Source organism: Oncorhynchus nerka, linkage group LG22 (genome assembly GCF_034236695.1).
Source record: "Oncorhynchus nerka isolate Pitt River linkage group LG22, Oner_Uvic_2.0, whole genome shotgun sequence".
NCBI lineage: Eukaryota > Metazoa > Chordata > Actinopteri > Salmoniformes > Salmonidae > Oncorhynchus > Oncorhynchus nerka.
In genome coordinates, this window is record NC_088417.1 from 101840661 (window position 1) to 101858498 (window position 17838).

Below are 17838 nucleotides of genomic sequence, written 5' to 3' on the forward strand. Positions count from 1 at the left end.
GTACAGTAATATCTAGCTAAATGCTTGTGTTCCTAGCTCCAACAGTACAGTAATATCTAGCTAAATGCTTGTGTTCCTAGCTCCAACAGTACAGTAATATCTAGCTAAATGCTTGTGTTCCTAGCTCCAACAGTACAGTAATATCTAGCTAAATGCTTGTGTTCCTAGCTCAACAGTACAGTAATATCTAGCTAAATGCTTGTGTTCCTAGCTCCAACAGTACAGTAATATCTAACTAAATGCCTGTGTTCCTAGCTCCAACAGTGCAGTAGTATCTCACTAAATGCTTGTGTTCCTAGCTCCAACAGTACAGTAATATCTAGCTAAATGCTTGTGTTCCTAGCTCCAACAGTACAGTAATATCTAGCTAAATGCTTGTGTTCCTAGCTCCAACAGTACAGTAATATCTAGCTAAATGCTTGTGTTCCTAGCTCCAACAGTACAGTAATATCTAACTAAATGCCTGTGTTCCTAGCTCCAACAGTGCAGTAGTATCTCACTAAATGCTTGTGTTCCTAGCTCCAACAGTGCAGTAATATCTAACTAAATGCTTGTGTTCCTAGCTCCAACAGTGCAGTAATATCTAACTAAATGCTTGTGTTCCTAGCTCCAACAGTACAGTAGTATGTAACTAAATGCTTGTGTTCCTAGCTCCAACAGTGCAGTAATATCTAACTAAATGCTTGTGTTCCTAGCTCCAACTAAATGCTTGTGTTCCTAGCTCCAACAGTGCAGTAATATCTAACTAAATGCTTGTGTTCCTAGCTCCAACAGTGCAGTAATATCTAACTAAATGCTTGTGTTCCTAGCTCCAACTAAATGTTTGTGTTCCTAGCTCCAACAGTACAGTAGTATGTAACTAAATGCTTGTGTTCCTAGCTCCAACAGTACAGTAGTATCTAACTAAATGCTTGTGTCCAATATCACACCACTGATACCAATGTCCCCAATATCATGTAGAGGTCAATGTGTTACTGATACCAATGTCCCCAATATCATGTAGAGGTCAATGTGTTACTGATACCAATGTCCCCAATATCATGTAGAGGTCAATGTGTTACTGATACCAATGTCCCCAATATCATGTAGAGGTCAATGTGTTACTGATACCAATGTCCCCAATATCATGTAGAGGTCAATGTGTTACTGATACCAATGTCCCCAATATCATGTAGAGGTCAATGTGTTTCTGATACCAATGTCCCCAATATCATGTAGAGGTCAATGTGTTACTGATACCAATGTCCCCAATATCATGTAGAGGTCAATGTGTTACTGATACCAATGTCCCCAATATCATGTAGAGGTCAATGATGGGAAACTGTACACCTTTGTTTATTAATGATGTCATAGCCCAACCAAATAAACAATTTATTTTCACTTTGTCTTGTGTTTTATTATCTCTGATACTTATCTCCTTTTGTAAATTGTATGTCTCTCTGTCTGTCTGTCTGTCTGTCTGTCTGTCTGTCTGTCTGTCTGTCCCAGGTGATGCCCTAGACATAGCGGACCTGACCTTGGTGAACCCTGACCCCATGGTGACATCATCAGACTCCTCCCTCCATTGTGTCAGTAGTGACTGGACCTCCCGGCAGGACATTGTTACATCCAGCTCCAGCAGTACCCTGGGTGGGTAATGGGGATGGGACTTTCACACAAGATGAACACATTTCCGTTTGCAAATTCTAACATGTTCCGTTGACATGTCAAATTACATGTTTTAAATTACAGGTTGAAATTTGTAGACTTTTGATGTTGTTGTTGTTTTATTTTACCATACACTTTCTTGTTACATTAAAATGTGTTATTGTGTAGTTATTGTATTTCCAACACATTTTGAACATGTACATTTCCGTTAGGTATGGGCCGTGACTTCCCCCTGACCCACCCCCAGAGCCTGCCTGTCAGCCCTGATACAGCCTACCACCATGCCTCCAAGATCGAATGGAAAACTCGCAGTGATATCTTTGGAGAATTCTACTGCAGGGCCAGAAAGAGTGACAAAAATCAGATATATACTTACAAGATGCTGAATGAAGGTAATAACGCATTGATATTGTGTTCTAGACTGTACAGTTCTGTATTTTCTATGGGCAAAAAAAAAAAAATCTGTTATTGTTTTGAGGTTTTTCGGTGGCTCCTAAATTAAACAAGTTCACCATTGACATGTTTTCTGCCGCATTCCATTTTGGCATGATAAACTGTTATTCCGACTCCCTAATGAAACGCAAAACAATGTCAAGCCTACAGACAGACAAGCGGGGTTGATTTCTGGTACGTGGACATCTTCTTCCTGTCAGACTGTTTGTTTGCCTGATGCCTTCCCTTCTGGACCCTAAGTCACACGGCGAAGTCACAGCAATACTGTGCCACCATTAATCCCCCCCCCCCTCCCCTTTCTGTCTGTTTGGCTTTGATTGTTTTCATTAGGCAGTTACAATAACATTATTTCTGTTCGTTGTTTATTTAATATTTGTGGACTTACGTGACAGAAAAAGTTATACAACAATTACTTAAATCTAGCAGAAAACTAAGCATTTATTGGAGAACTCTTCCAGACTGCTGTGTTTCCTGGTTTCTGCTGTGTTTCCTGGTTTCTGCTGTCTGTTTCCTGGTTTCTGCTGTCTGTTTCCTGGTTTCTGCTGTCTGTTTCCTGGTTTCTGCTGTCTGTTTCCTGGTTTCTGCTGTCTGTTTCCTGGTTTCTGCTGTGTTTCCTGGTTTCTGCTGTCTGTTTCTTGGTTTCTGCTGTGTTTCCTGGTTTCTGCTGTGTTTCCTTGTTTCTGCTGTCTGTTTCCTGGTTTCTGCTGTGTTTCCTGGTTTCTGCTGTCTGTTTCTTATTCTACCATTGTGTTTATATTTTCCCCTAGCTGCATTCCTGCCAGAGTCCCTGACAATCACAGTCAGCATAGGAGAAGATGTCAACATCTCTTTCACACGCAGGAAAGTGTTTGCAGAGGACGCAGTCATCTATAAGAATGGTAAACCTTTCACTATGTAGCCTAAACCTAATAATACGTTTTAAGTGAGAATAGGCATTGAAGCCTATGTAACAGTATAACTTTAGACCGTCCCCTCGCCCATACCCGGGCGCGAACCAGGGACCCTCTGCACACATCAACAACAGTCACCCACGAAGCATCTTTACCCATCGCTCCACAACAGCCGCGGCCCTTGCAGGGCAAGTGACGTCACCGACTGAAACGCTATTTAGCGCGCACCACCGCTAACTAGCTAGCCGTTTCACATCCGTTACACCTAAAAATAAAGAAATGCACATGAGCACCACAATGCCTACTCCACCAAGGTTTTTCCATCAAACAGCTTTGACCTGCTACTGTAGTTATGTTGGTGTTGTACTTCAAACTATGTGTAGGCAGGTTGCTTAGGATTCAAACCTTCTCAAACAGAAGGTGCTTCCACAGTAATGTAATTTGTACCGTATACAGGCTAAAGTATTGGTTTCTTCATACACCACAGTAAAGATATTATACCGTTACGAAACCTTTTCGCGCTTTTTAAAAAAATCAAATGAAAGAAAGCTTTGCTTTTATACTTACAAGAACCTCAGGAGAAGAAAAAAAAGTATTTAATCAATTTTAGAATAAGGCTGTAACGTAATAAAATGCGGGAAAAAATCTAGGGGTCTGAATACTTTCCGAATGCACTGTATATGCAATTCATTTTTTATTTTTTTATTTATTTATTTATTTCACCTTTATTTAACCAGGTAGGCTAGTTGAGAACACCTTTATTTAACCAGGTAGGCTAGTTGAGAACACCTTTATTTAACCAGGTAGGCTAGTTGAGAACAAGTTCTCATTTGCAACTGCGACCTGGCCAAGATAAAGCATAGCAGTGTGAACAGACAACACAGAGTTACACATGGAGTAAGCAATTAACAAGTCAATAACACAGTAGAAATAAAATGGGCAGTCTATATACAATGTGTGCAAAAGGCATGAGGAGGTAGGCGAATAATACAATTTTGCAGATTAACACTGGGGTGATAAAAGATCAGATGGTCATGTACAGGTAGAGATATTGGTGTGCAAAAGAGCAGAAAAGTAAATAAATAAATAAATAAAATAAAAAAACAGTATAAAAACAGTATGGGGATGAGGTAGGTGAAAATGGGTGGGCTATTTACCAATAGACTATGTACAGCTGCAGCGATCGGTTAGCTGCTCGGATAGCTGATGTTTGAAGTTGGTGAGGGAGATAAAAGTCTCCAACTTCAGCGATTTTTGCAGTTCATTCCAGTCACAGGCAGCAGAGTACTGGAACGAAAGGCGGCCAAATGAGGTGTTGGCTTTAGGGATGATCAGTGAGATACACCTGCTGGAGCGTGTGCTACGGATGGGTGTTGCCATCGTGACCAGTGAACTGAGATAAGGCGGAGCTTTACCTAGCATGGACTTGTAGATGACCTGGAGCCAGTGGGTCTGGCGACGAATATGTAGCGAGGGCCAGCCGACTAGAGCATACAAGTCGCAGTGGTGGGTGGTATAAGGTGCTTTGGTGACAAAACGGATCATAACTAGCTTACTATTTCTTAACAAAGCAATTTGATTTCTCGGCTAGGGTTTGTGTTGTGGTTATTCTTAGTTGGAAAATGTAGCGCAGCTAACTGCAATGTTTTTCCTTACCACAGCCTGGTCTGTGCAACAACGCAAATGAACTTGAGCACCGTGTCAGTTTCCCAAAGTTTGGTGGTTTTAAATTTAACGTAACTAATGTTAACTAGTTATGTTTTGCGTAAGAAAGTATGATGTATTGTGGTGCATGAACTGGCCATACACGGTGGCCAATGTTATAGTTTTACGTCGGCTAACGTTACCCAGCTAGCTAGTTAATGTGAACTGGCCATACACGGTATATGGTTATAGTTTTACGTCGGCTAACGTTACCTAGCTAGCTAGTTAATGTTAACTGGCCATACACGGTAGCTAGTTATAGTTTTACGTCGGTTAACGTTACCCAGCTAGCTAGTTAATGTGAACTGGCCATACACGGTAGCTAGTTATATTTTTACGTCGGCTAACGTTACCCAGCTAGCTAGTTAATGTTAACTGGCCATACACGGTAGCTAGTTATAGTTTTACGTCGGCTAACGTTACCCAGCTAGCTAGTTAATGTTAACTGGCCATACACGGTGGCCAATGTTATAGTTTTACGTCGGCTAACGTTACCCAGCTAGCTAGTTAATGTTAACTGGCCATACACGGTAGCTAGTTATAGTTTTACGTCGGCTAACGTTACCTAGCTAGCTAGTTAATGTTAACTGGCCATACACGGTAGCTAGTTATAGTTTTACGTCGGCTAACGTTACCCAGCTAGCTAGTTAATGTGAACTGGCCATACACGGTGGCCAATGTTATAGTTTTACGTCGGCTAACGTTACCTAGCTAGCTAGTTAATGTGAACTGGCCATACACGGTGGCCAATGTTATAGTTTTACGTCGGCTAACGTTACCCAGCTAGCTAGTTAATGTTAACTGGCCATACACGGTGGCCAATGTTATAGTTTTACGTCGGCTAACGTTACCTAGCTAGCTAGTTAATGTTAACTGGCCATACACGGTGGCCAATGTTATAGTTTTACGTCGGCTAACGTTACCCAGCTAGCTAGTTAATGTTAACTGGCCATACACGGTATATAAAGTTATAGTTTTACGTCGGCTAACGTTACCCAGCTAGCTAGTTAATGTTAACTGGCCATACACGGTGGCCAATGTTATAGTTTTACGTCGGCTAACGTTACCCAGCTAGCTAGTTGATGTTAACTGGCCATACACGGTAGCTAGTTATAGTTTTACGTCGGTTAACGTTACCCAGCTAGCTAGTTAATGTTAACTGGCCATACACGGTAGCTAGTTATAGTTTTACGTCGGCTAACGTTACCCAGCTAGCTAGTTAATGTTAACTGGCCATACACGGTATATAAAGTTATAGTTTTACGTCATAACGTTACCCAGCTAGCTAGTTAATGTGAACTGGCCATACACGGTAGCTAGTTATAGTTTTACGTCGGCTAACGTTACCCAGCTAGCTAGTTAATGTTAACTGGCCATACACGGTATATAGTTATAGTTTTACGTCGGTTAACGTTACCCAGCTAGCTAGTTAATGTTAACTGGCCATACACGGTATATAGTTATAGTTTTACGTCGGCTAACGTTACCCAGCTAGCTAGTTAATGTTAACTGGCCATACACGGTATATAAAGTTATAGTTTTACGTCGGTTAACGTTACCCAGCTAGCTAGTTAATGTTAACTGGCCATCATAGCAGCGGATGATGTTTGCTTGACTATTTGTGCTCCGATTACAGATCAGCAGTTTACACATGATGACTTCAGCCTTATATGAAAAACCTTAAATCAAATCAAATCAAATCAAATGTATTTATATAGCCCTTCGTACATCAGCTGATATCTCAAAGTGCTGTACAGAAACCCAGCCTAAAACCCCAAACAGCAAACAATGCAGGTGTAAAAGCACGGTGGCTAGGAAAAACTCCCTAGAAAGGCCAAAACCTAGGAAGAAACCTAGAGAGGAACCAGGCTATGTGGGGTGGCCAGTCCTCTTCTGGCTGTGCCGGGTAGAGATTATAACAGAACATGACCAAGATGTTCAAATGTTCATAAATGACCAGCATGGTCGAATAATAATAAGGCAGAACAGTTGAAACTGGAGCAGCAGCACAGTCAGGTGGACTGGGGACAGCAAGGAGTCATCATGTCAGGTAGTCCTGGGGCACGGTCCTAGGGCTCAGGTCCTCCGAGAGAGAGAGAAAGAAAGAGAGAATTAGAGAGAGCATATGTGGGGTGGCCAGTCCTCTTCTGGCTGTGCCGGGTGGAGATTATAACAGAACGTGGCCAAGATGTTCAAATGTTCATAAATGACCAGCATGGTTGAATAATAGTAAGGCAGAACAGTTGAAACTGGAGCAGCAGCATGGCCAGGTGGACTGGGGACAGCAAGGAGTCATCATGTCAGGTAGTCCTGGGACATGGTCCTAGGGCCCAGGCCAGTTGAAACTGGAGCAGCAGCATGGCCAGGTGGACTGGGGACAGCAAGGAGTCATCATGTCAGGTAGTCCTGGGGCATGGTCCTAGGGCTCAGGTCCTCCGAGAGAGAGAAAGAAAGAGAGAAGGAGAGAATTAGAGAACGCACACTTAGATTCACACAGGACACCGAATAGGACAGGAGAAGTACTCCAGATATAACAAACTGACCCTAGCCCCCGACACATAAACTAATGCAGCATAAATACTGGAGGCTGAGACAGGAGGGGTCAGGAGACACTGTGGCCCCATCCGAGGACACCCCGGACAGGGCCAAACAGGAAGGATATAACCCCACCCACTTTGCCAAAGCACAGCCCCCACACCACTAGAGGGATATCTTCAACCACCAACTTACCATCCTGAGACAAGGCCGAGTATAGCCCACAAAGATCTCCGCCACGGCACAACCCAAGGGGCGCCAACCCAGACAGGCCGACCACAACAGTGAATCAACCCACCCAGGTGACGCACCCCCCAGGGACGGCATGAGAGAGCCCCAGTAAGCCAGTGACTCAGCCCCCGTAACAGGGTAGAGGCAGAGAATCCCAGTGGAAAGAGGGGAATCGGCCAGGCAGAGACAGCAAGGGCGGTTCGTTGCTCCAGAGCCTTTCCGTTCACCTTCCCACTCCTGGGCCAGACTACACTCAATCATATGACCCACTGAAGAGATGAGTCTTCAGTAAAGACTTAAAGGTTGAGACCGAGTTTGCGTCTCTGACATGGGTAGGCAGACCGTTCCATAAAAATGGAGCTCTATAGGAGAAAGCCCTGCCTCCAGCTGTTTGCTTAGAAATTCTAGGGACAATTAGGAGGCCTGCGTCTTGTGACCGTAGCGTACGTGTAGGTATGTACGGCAGGACCAAATCAGAGAGATAGGTAGGAGCAAGCCCATGTAATGCTTTGTAGGTTAGCAGTAAAACCTTGAAATCAGCCCTTGCTTTGACAGGAAGCCAGTGTAGAGAGGCTAGCACTGGAGTAATATGATCAAATTTTTTGGTTCTAGTCAGGATTCTAGCAGCCGTATTCAGCACTAACTGAAGTTTATTTAGTGCTTTATCCGGGTAGCCGGAAAATAGAGCATTGCAGTAGTCTAACCTAGAAGTGACAAAAGCATGGATTAATTTTTCTGCATCATTTTTGGACAGAAAGTTTCTGATTTTTGCAATGTTACGTAGATGGAAAAAAGCTGTCCTCGAAATGGTCTTGATATGTTCTTCAAAAGAGAGATCAGGGTCCAGAGTAACGCCGAGGTCCTTCACAGTTTTATTTGAGACGACTGTACAACCATTAAGATTAATTGTCAGATTCAACAGAAGATCTCTTTGTTTCTTGGGACCTAGAACAAGCATCTCTGTTTTGTCCGAGTTTAATAGTAGAAAGTTTGCAGCCATCCACTTCCTTATGTCTGAAACACATGCTTCTAGCGAGGGCAATTTTGGGGCTTCACCATGTTTCATTGAAATGTACAGCTGTGTGTCATCCGCATAGCAGTGAAAGTTTACATTATGTTTTCGAATAACATCCCCAAGAGGTAAAATATATAGTGAAAACAATAGTGGTCCTAAAACAGAACCTTGAGGAACACCGAAATTTACAGTTGATTTGTCAGAGGACAAACCATTCACAGAGACAAACTGATATCTTTCCGACAGATAAGATCTAAACCAGGCCAGAACATGTCCGTGTAGACCATTTTGGGTTTCCAATCTCTCCAAAAGAATGTGGTGATCGATGGTATCAAAAGCAGCACTAAGGTCTAGGAGCACGAGGACAGATGCAGAGCCCTCGGTCCGTTGCCATTAAAATGTCATTTACCACCTTCACAAGTGCCGTCTCAGTGCTATGATGGGGTCTAAAACCAGACTGAAGCATTTCGTATACATTGTTTGTCTTCAGGAAGGCAGTGAGTTGCTGCGCAACAGCCTTCTCTAAAATTTTTGAGAGGAATGGAAGATTCGATATAGGCCGATAGTTTTTATATTTTCTGGGTCAAGGTTTGGCTTTTTCAAGAGAGGCTTTATTACTGCCACTTTTAGTGAGTTTGGTACACATCCAGTGGATAGAGAGCCGTTTATTATGTTCAACATAGGAGGGCCAAGCACAGGAAGCAGCTCTTTCAGTAGTTTAGTTGGAATAGGGTCCAGTATGCAGCTTGAAGGTTTAGAGGCCATGATTATTTTCATCATTGTGTCAAGAGATATAGTACTAAAAGACTTGAGCGTCTCTCTTGATCCTAGGTCCTGGCAGAGTTGTGCAGACTCAGGACAACTGAGGTTTGGAGGAATACGCAGGTTTAAAGAGGAGTCCGTAATTTGCTTTCTAATAATCATAATCTTTTCCTCAAAGAAGTTCATGAATTTATCACTGCTAAAGTGAAAGTCATCCTCTCTTGGGGAATGCTGCTTTTTAGTTAGCTTTGCGACAGTATCAAAAAGGAATTTCGGATTGTTCTTATTTTCCTTACTTACTTACTTGGCAAAATATAACCAACCTTAGCTCTCATCTGACTGGTATAACTTTACGTTAGCTGACTAGTTAGCTAGCTACCTAACTAATAAAAACAAACACATTTATTGCCTTAGTTACCTTAATTTCATAGCATTCAGCTGACTGGTGTTAGCTAGCGACAGAGGCTGGCTGCTGGGCTTTGTACAATCATGCTAACGTTGACTAGGTAACGTTAGCTAATTAACTACCAAGTTAATCAAAATATCTGCTTGTGTTTATTTATTGATTAACCTCAGGTTGAATATCACCATATAGCTAGCCATATACAGTAGCCTAGGTTTGTTCCGTACACTTCTTCTGACTGGCAGTAGGGTGTAAGCAACTGTGTTGTTGCCGAGCAACCAACCCGGTGTTAGAACTCTGAGAGACGTCTGAAAATATGTTAGCGTTGTTAGAAATGCTACAAAAAGGTAGCCCATCATTGTTTCTTATTAACGGACAAAAATTAGCATGTGAGGGCGATACATTTATAAATGTAATCAGAACTATTGCTTCTACAAACTTAAGGAGTCTAAAAGAGAGCAAGTCTAATGGTCACATTATGGACTCTCTAGTGTCATTTTTATCCGACGCTTAGATATTGAGCTAGTTCTGGAAGAAAAAAAAATGTCTGACGAACCTAATGCTAACAGCCCTGATAAAAAAAATTGGTATGTGGTTCTCTCGGTAACGGACGGACGGCTGGCTCATGACGAGAGACGTGGAGTGTGTTGTGTACCTCCAATCAATTTGATTTATGAATTGTCATTGAGATTGGTGTCATATTGGCTTAGATATGATGGTCGGGAGATTTGAATTTAACACTAGACGGGATTAGGGTCACGTCTATAATCACTAAATCATCACTGCTACTATGAGAGGTTTGATACATACAATTTACGGGTCAACAATATTCACATACAGCCTACGGGTCAACAATATTCACATACAGCCTACGGGTCAACAATATTCACATACAACCTACGGGTCAACAATATTCACATACAACCTACGGGTCAACAATATTCACATACAGCCTACGGGTCAACAATATTCACATACAACCTACGGGTCAACAATATTCACATACAACCTACGGGTCAACAATATTCACATACAACCTACGGGTCAACAATATTCACATACAGCCTACGGGTCAACAATATTCACATACAACCTACGGGTCAACAATATTCACATACAGCCTACGGGTCAACAATATTCACATACAACCTACGGGTCAACAATATTCACACACAGCCCAAGGGGTCAACAATATTCACATACAGCCTACGGGTCAACAATATTCACATACAGCCCAAGGGGTCAACAATATTCACATACAGCCTACGGGTCAACAATATTCACATACAGCAACAATATTCACATACAACCTACGGGTCAACAATATTCACATACAGCCTACGGGTCAACAATATTCACATACAGCCTACGGGTCAACAATATTCACATACAGCCTACGGGTCAACAATATTCACATACAGCCTACGGGTCAACAATATTCACATACAGCCTACGGGTCAACAATATTCACATACAGCCTACGGGTCAACAATATTCACATACAACCTACGGGTCAACAATATTCACATACAGCCTACGGGTCAACAATATTCACATACAGCCTACGGGTCAACAATATTCACATACAGCCTACGGGTCAACAATATTCACATACAGCCTACGGGTCAACAATATTCACATACAACCTACGGGTCAACAATATTCACATACAGCCTACGGGTCAACAATATTCACATACAACCTACGGGTCAACAATATTCACATACAGCCGGGTCAACAATATTCACATACAGCCTACGGGTCAACAATATTCACATACAGCCTACGGGTCAACAATATTCACATACAGCCTACGGGTCAACAATATTCACATACAACCTACGGGTCAACAATATTCACATACAGCCTACGGGTCAACAATATTCACATACAGCCTATTCGGGTCAACAATATTCACATACAGCCTACGGGTCAACAATATTCACATACAACCTCGGGTCAACAATATTCACATACAACCTACGGGTCAACAATATTCACATACAGCCTACGGGTCAACAATATTCACATACAGCCTACGGGTCAACAATATTCACATACAACCTACGGGTCAACAATATTCACATACAGCCTACGGGTCAACAATATTCACATACAACCTACGGGTCAACAATATTCACATACAGCCTACGGGTCAACAATATTCACATACATCCTACGGGTCAACAATATTCACATACAACCTACGGGTCAACAATATTCACACACAGCCCAAGGGGTCAACAATATTCAACCCCTCATGTTAATACGGATCACCGGACTCCTCCTCAGTAAAACGGTCTCTTCCAGGCTCCTTCATCCACTCAGTGCCTAAGAATGAGATCCCAGACATCCTGGTTTACCCCGTCCTCGGAGTGAAGTCCTCAGACGCAGGTCTCTACACAGCCAGGTCCATCGCTGGAGCCAAGCCCACATCAGCCATCACCAGGCTCATCGTCAGAAGTTAGTACTGCACAATACTACCCAATACTACTGTAGTACTACTCAATACTACTGTAAGTTCTACTTCTACCCAATACTACTGTAGTACTACCCAATACTACTGTAGTACTACCCATTACTACCCAATACTACTGTATTACTACCCCAAACTACCCAATACTACTGTAAGTTCTACTTCTACCCAATAATACTGTAGTACTACCCAATACTACTGTAAGTTCTACTTCTACCCAATACTACTGTAGTACTACCCAATACTACTGCAGTACTACCCAATAGTACTGTAAGTTCTAGTTCTACCCAGTACTACTGTAGTACCACCCAATACTACTGTAGTACTACCCAATCCTACTGTAAGTTCTACTTCTACCCAATACTACTGTAGTACTACCCAATACTACTGTAAGTTCTACTTCTACCCAATACTACTGTAAGTTCTACTTCTACACAATAATACTGTAGTACTACCCAATACTACTGTATTACTACCCCAAACTACCCAATACTACTGTAAGTTCTACTTCTACCCAGTACTACTGTAGTACTACCCAATGTTGCTTATTCTACCAAAACAACCTGTTTTTGATATGTCAGTTCTTTGTGAAAACTTCATCTGATAACTACATTGGAAATTCAATTGAGCATTTGGAATTGACTCAACCCAAGTAAAGCGTATCCATTGCAGACCAAAACATTTTCCCCTTTAGCCTAGAGAATTGCTTCCTAACGAGTGTTTTATGATTGAATCCTAGAATGTAAGCCTGGCCTGTGGGGTCCGAGCTGTGAACATAGCTGTCCTCGCTGCTCCAACGGAGGGGTCTGTCATGACGAGACAGGAGAGTGTATCTGTCCACCCGGTTTCAAGGGACACACCTGTGAAACTGGTAAAAACAGCCCTTCCTCTATTAGGGTATCCCTGTATCTGTACTAGCTATACACTAGCTATACTAGCTATATACTATACATGTAACTGTACCGGAGACGTCTGCATGTGTGTCACTATGTTTTCCCAGTTGGTAAAAAACACTTTTAATTGTATTTATTCTATTTATTTGACAGGGACAATTATTCAACGTTTCTGTAAATGCTCAAGGCAATTACAGTGCATCTCTTATCTGTGAATGTACAGAGCTATTACAGTACATCTCTTATCTGTGAATGTACAGAGCTTTCAGAAAGTATTACAGTACATCTCTTATCTGTGAATGTACTTTCTTTACCACATTGTGAATGTACAGAGCCTGTCTTCGTTTCTTTCCAAAAAGTGGGATTAAATTGTATTTAAAATGTCATTTTTGGTCAATGATCTATACAAAATACTCTGTAATGTCAAAGTGGAAGAAAAATTCCACCATTTCTAAATAATAAATGAATAATAAAACACTAATATATCTTGATTAGATAAGTATTCACCCCCCTGAGACAATACATGTTAGAAACCTCATTTGGCAGTGATTACAGCTGTGAGTCTTTCTGGGTAAGTCTCTAAGAGTGATTACAGCTGTGAGTCTTTCTGGGTAAGTCTCTAAGAGTGATTACAGCTGTGAGTCTTTCTGGGTAAGTCTCTAAGAGCTGTGAGTCTTTCTGGGTAAGTCTCTAAGAGCTGATTTTCTGGGTAAGTCTCTAAGCTGTGACTCTTTCTGGGTAAGTCTCTAAGAGCTGTGAGTCTTTCTGGGTAGCCTTTCTTTCTGGGTAAGTTTCTAAGAGCTGTGAGTCTTTCTGGGTAAGTCTCTTAGCTGTGAGTCTTTCTGGGTAAGTCTTTCTAAGAGCTGTGAGTCTTTCTGGGTAAGTCTCTTAGAGCTGTGAGTCTTTCTGGGTAAGTCTCTAAGAGCTGTGAGTCTTTCTGGGTAAGTCTCTAAGAGCTGTGAGTCTTTCTGGGTAAGTTTCTAAGAGCTGTGAGTCTTTCTGGGTAAGTCTCTTAGAGCTGTGAGTCTTTCTGGGTAAGTCTCTAAGAGCTGTGAGTCTTTCTGGGTAAGTCTCTTAGAGCTGTGAGTCTTTCTGGGTAAGTCTCTAAGAGCTGTGAGTCTTTCTGGGTAAGTCTCTAAGAGCTGTGAGTCTTTCTGGGTAAGTTTCTAAGAGCTGTGAGTCTTTCTGGGTAAGTCTCTAAGAGCTGTGAGTCTTTCTGGGTAAGAGCTCTCTGGGTAAGAGCTGTGAGTCTTTCTGGGTAAGTTTCTAAGAGCTGTGAGTCTTTCTGGGTAAGTCTCTAAGAGCTGTGAGTCTTTCTGGGTAAGTTTCTAAGAGCTGTGAGTCTTTCTGGGTAAGTTTCTAAGAGCTGTGAGTCTTTCTGGGTAAGTTTCTAAGAGCTGTGAGTCTTTCTGGGTAAGTTTCTAAGAGCTGTGAGTCTTTCTGGGTAAGTTTCTAAGAGCTGTGAGTCTTTCTGGGTAAGTCTCTAAGAGCTGTGAGTCTTTCTGGGTAAGTCTCTAAGAGCTGTGAGTCTTTCTGGGTAAGTTTCTAAGAGCTGTGAGTCTTTCTGGGTAAGTTTCTAAGAGCTGTGAGTCTTTCTGGGTAAGTTTCTAAGAGCTGTGAGTCTTTCTGGGTAAGTTTCTAAGAGCTGTGAGTCTTTCTGGGTAAGTCTCTAAGAGCTGTGAGTCTTTCTGGGTAAGTTTCTAAGAGCTGTGAGTCTTTCTGGGTAAGTTTCTAAGAGCTTTGCACACCTGAATTGTACAATATTTGCCCATTATTATTATTATTATTTTTAAATATTTCAAGCTCTGTCAAGTTGGTTGTTGATCCTCAGTAAAAGGCACACGACAGCCCACTTGGAGTTGAGAAACAAGATTCTCTGTTCTGATGAAACCAAGATTGAAGTCTTTGGCCTGAATGCCAAGCGTCACGTCAGGAGGAAACCTGGAACCATCCCTACGGTGAAGCATGGTGGTGGCAGCATCATGCTGTGGGGATGTTTTTCAGCCGATGAGACTGGGAGACAAGTCAGGATCGAGGGAACGAAGAACGAAGCAAAGTACAGGGAGATCCTTGATGAAAACCTGCTCTAGAGCGCTCAGGACCTCAGACTGGGGCGAAGGTTCACCTTCCAACAGGACAATGACCCTAAGCACACAGCCAAGACAACGCAGGAGTGGCTTCGGGACAAGTTCCTGAATGTCCTTGAGTGGCCCAGCCAGAGCCCGGACTTGAACCCGGTCCAACATCTCTGGAGGTTCTAAAGACGGGGCCAACAGACATGCTCTGCTTCTAGCTCCTAAGAAACTTTGCAGTATTTTTTTGGTGTGTTTTTTTCTTTTATAGCATTTAGCTACATCTGCAATAACATCTGCTAAATATGTGTATGTGACCAATATAATTTGATATGATTTTGAGAGCCCTGAAAATATCTGTGCAGCGACGCTCCACAATCCAACCGGACAGAGCTTGAGAGGATCTGCAGAGAAGAATGGGAGAATCTCCCCAAATACAGGTGTGCCAAGCTTGTAGCATCATACCCAAGAAGACTCGAGGCTGTAATCGTTGCCAAAGGTGCTTCAACAAAGTACTGAGTAAAGGATCTGAATACTGATGGAAATGTGCTTCAACAAAGTACTGAGTAAAGGGTCTGAATACTGATGGAAATCTGATATTTCCATTTTTTTATTTGCTTAAAATAAATTTGCTAACAATGTATAAAAACCTGTTTTTGATTTTTAATTATGGGATATTGTTTGTAGATTGATGAGAAGAATTATTTTTTTTTTTTTTAATCAATTTTAGAATAAGGCTGTAACCAAACAACATGTGGGAAAAGTCAAGGGGTCTGAATCACGTGTGTGATTGTTGCGGTTATGGGGGTTAAATGTATGTCCTATTTTTCTTATACTTGTTATTTATCATTTTTATTTATTATTTATTTATTTTTATTTTACCTTTATTTAGCTTGGCAAGTCAGTTAAGAACAAATTCTTATTTACAATGACGGCCTCCCGGGGAACGGTGGGTTAACTGCCTTGTTCAGGGGCAGAAGGACAGATTTTTACCTTGTCAGCTCTGGGATTCAATCTAGCAACCTTTTGGTTACTGGCCCAACGCTCTAACCACTAGGCTACCTGCCCCCCCTACATCTAACCACTAGGCTACCTGCCGCCTCTACACTCTAACCACTAGGCTACCTGCCGCCTTTACACTCTAACCACTAGGCTACCTGCCGCCTCTACACTCTAACCACTAGGCTACCTGCCTCCTCTACACTCTAACCACTAGGCTACCTGCCTCCTCTACACTCTAACCACTAGGCTACCTGCCCCCCCTACACTCTAACCACTAGGCTACCCTGCACCCTCTACACTCTAACCACTAGGCTACCTGCCCCCCCTACACTCTAACCACTAGGCTACCTGCCACCTCTACACTCTAACCACTAGGCTACCCTGCCACCTCTACACTCTAACCACTAGGCTACCTGCCACCTCTACACTCTAACCACTAGGCTACGCTGCCGCCTCTACACTCTAACCACTAGGCTACCTGCCGCCTCTACACTCTAACCACCAGGCTACCCTGCCGCCTCTACACTCTAACCACTAGGCTACCCTGCCGCCTCTACACTCTAACCACCAGGCTACCCTGCCGCCTCTACACTCTAACCACTAGGCTACCCTGCCACCTCTACACTCTAACCACTAGGCTACCTGCCGCCTCTACACTCTAACCACTAGGCTACCTGCCGCCTTTACACTCTAACCACTAGGCTACCTGCCGCCTCTACACTCTAACCACTAGGCTACCTGCCTCCTCTACACTCTAACCACTAGGCTACCTGCCTCCTCTACACTCTAACCACTAGGCTACCTGCCCCCCCTACACTCTAACCACTAGGCTACCCTGCACCCTCTACACTCTAACCACTAGGCTACCTGCCCCCCCTACACTCTAACCACTAGGCTACCTGCCACCTCTACACTCTAACCACTAGGCTACCCTGCCACCTCTACACTCTAACCACTAGGCTACCTGCCACCTCTACACTCTAACCACTAGGCTACGCTGCCGCCTCTACACTCTAACCACTAGGCTACCTGCCGCCTCTACACTCTAACCACCAGGCTACCCTGCCGCCTCTACACTCTAACCACTAGGCTACCCTGCCGCCTCTACACTCTAACCACCAGGCTACCCTGCCGCCTCTACACTCTAACCACTAGGCTACCCTGCCACCTCTACACTCTAACCACTAGGCTACCTGCCACCTCTACACTCTAACCACTAGGCTACCCTGCCGCCTCTACACTCTAACCACTAGGCTACCCTGCCACCTCTACACTCTAACTACTAGGCTACCTGCCACCTCTACACTCTAACCACTAGGCTACCTGCCACCTCTACACTCTAACCACTAGGCTACCTGCCACCTCTACACTCTAACCACTAGGCTACCTGCCACCTCTACACTCTAACCACTAGGCTACCTGCCGCCTCTACACTCTAACCACTAGGCTACCTGCCACCTCTACACTCTAACCACTAGGCTACCTGCCACCTCTACACTCTAACCACTAGGCTAACCACTAACCACTAGACTACCTGCCACCTCTACACTCTAACCACTAGGCTACCTGCCACCTCTACACTCTAACCACTAGGCTACCTGCCACCTCTACACTCTAACCACTAGGCTACTTGCCGCCTCTACACTCTAACCACTAGACTACCTGCCACCTCTACACTCTAACCACTAGGCTACCTGCCCCCTCTACACTCTAACCACTAGGCTACCTGCCACCTCTACACTCTAACCACTAGGC

The 17838-nt window shown here is 43.3% G+C and overlaps 1 protein-coding gene across 2 annotated transcripts in view; it reads left to right on the forward strand.

The window, feature by feature from the left end:
- The first annotated feature begins 1061 nt into the window (after positions 1 to 1061).
- The window catches only part of tek (TEK tyrosine kinase, endothelial), a 71107-nt gene continuing 54330 nt past the window's right edge, over positions 1062 to 17838 (forward strand). Inside the window, exons 1-5 of one of the 2 annotated variants that reach the window (XM_065007665.1) lie at positions 1062 to 1629; positions 1860 to 2039; positions 2868 to 2978; positions 11951 to 12103; positions 12856 to 12987. In XM_065007665.1, coding sequence (XP_064863737.1) covers positions 1311 to 1629; positions 1860 to 2039; positions 2868 to 2978; positions 11951 to 12103; positions 12856 to 12987 — 895 coding nt within the window. In that variant the 5' untranslated portion in view covers positions 1062 to 1310. The remainder of the gene's footprint in view (positions 1630 to 1859; positions 2040 to 2867; positions 2979 to 11950; positions 12104 to 12855; positions 12988 to 17838) is intronic. The other variant, XM_065007664.1, reaches the window with a different exon arrangement.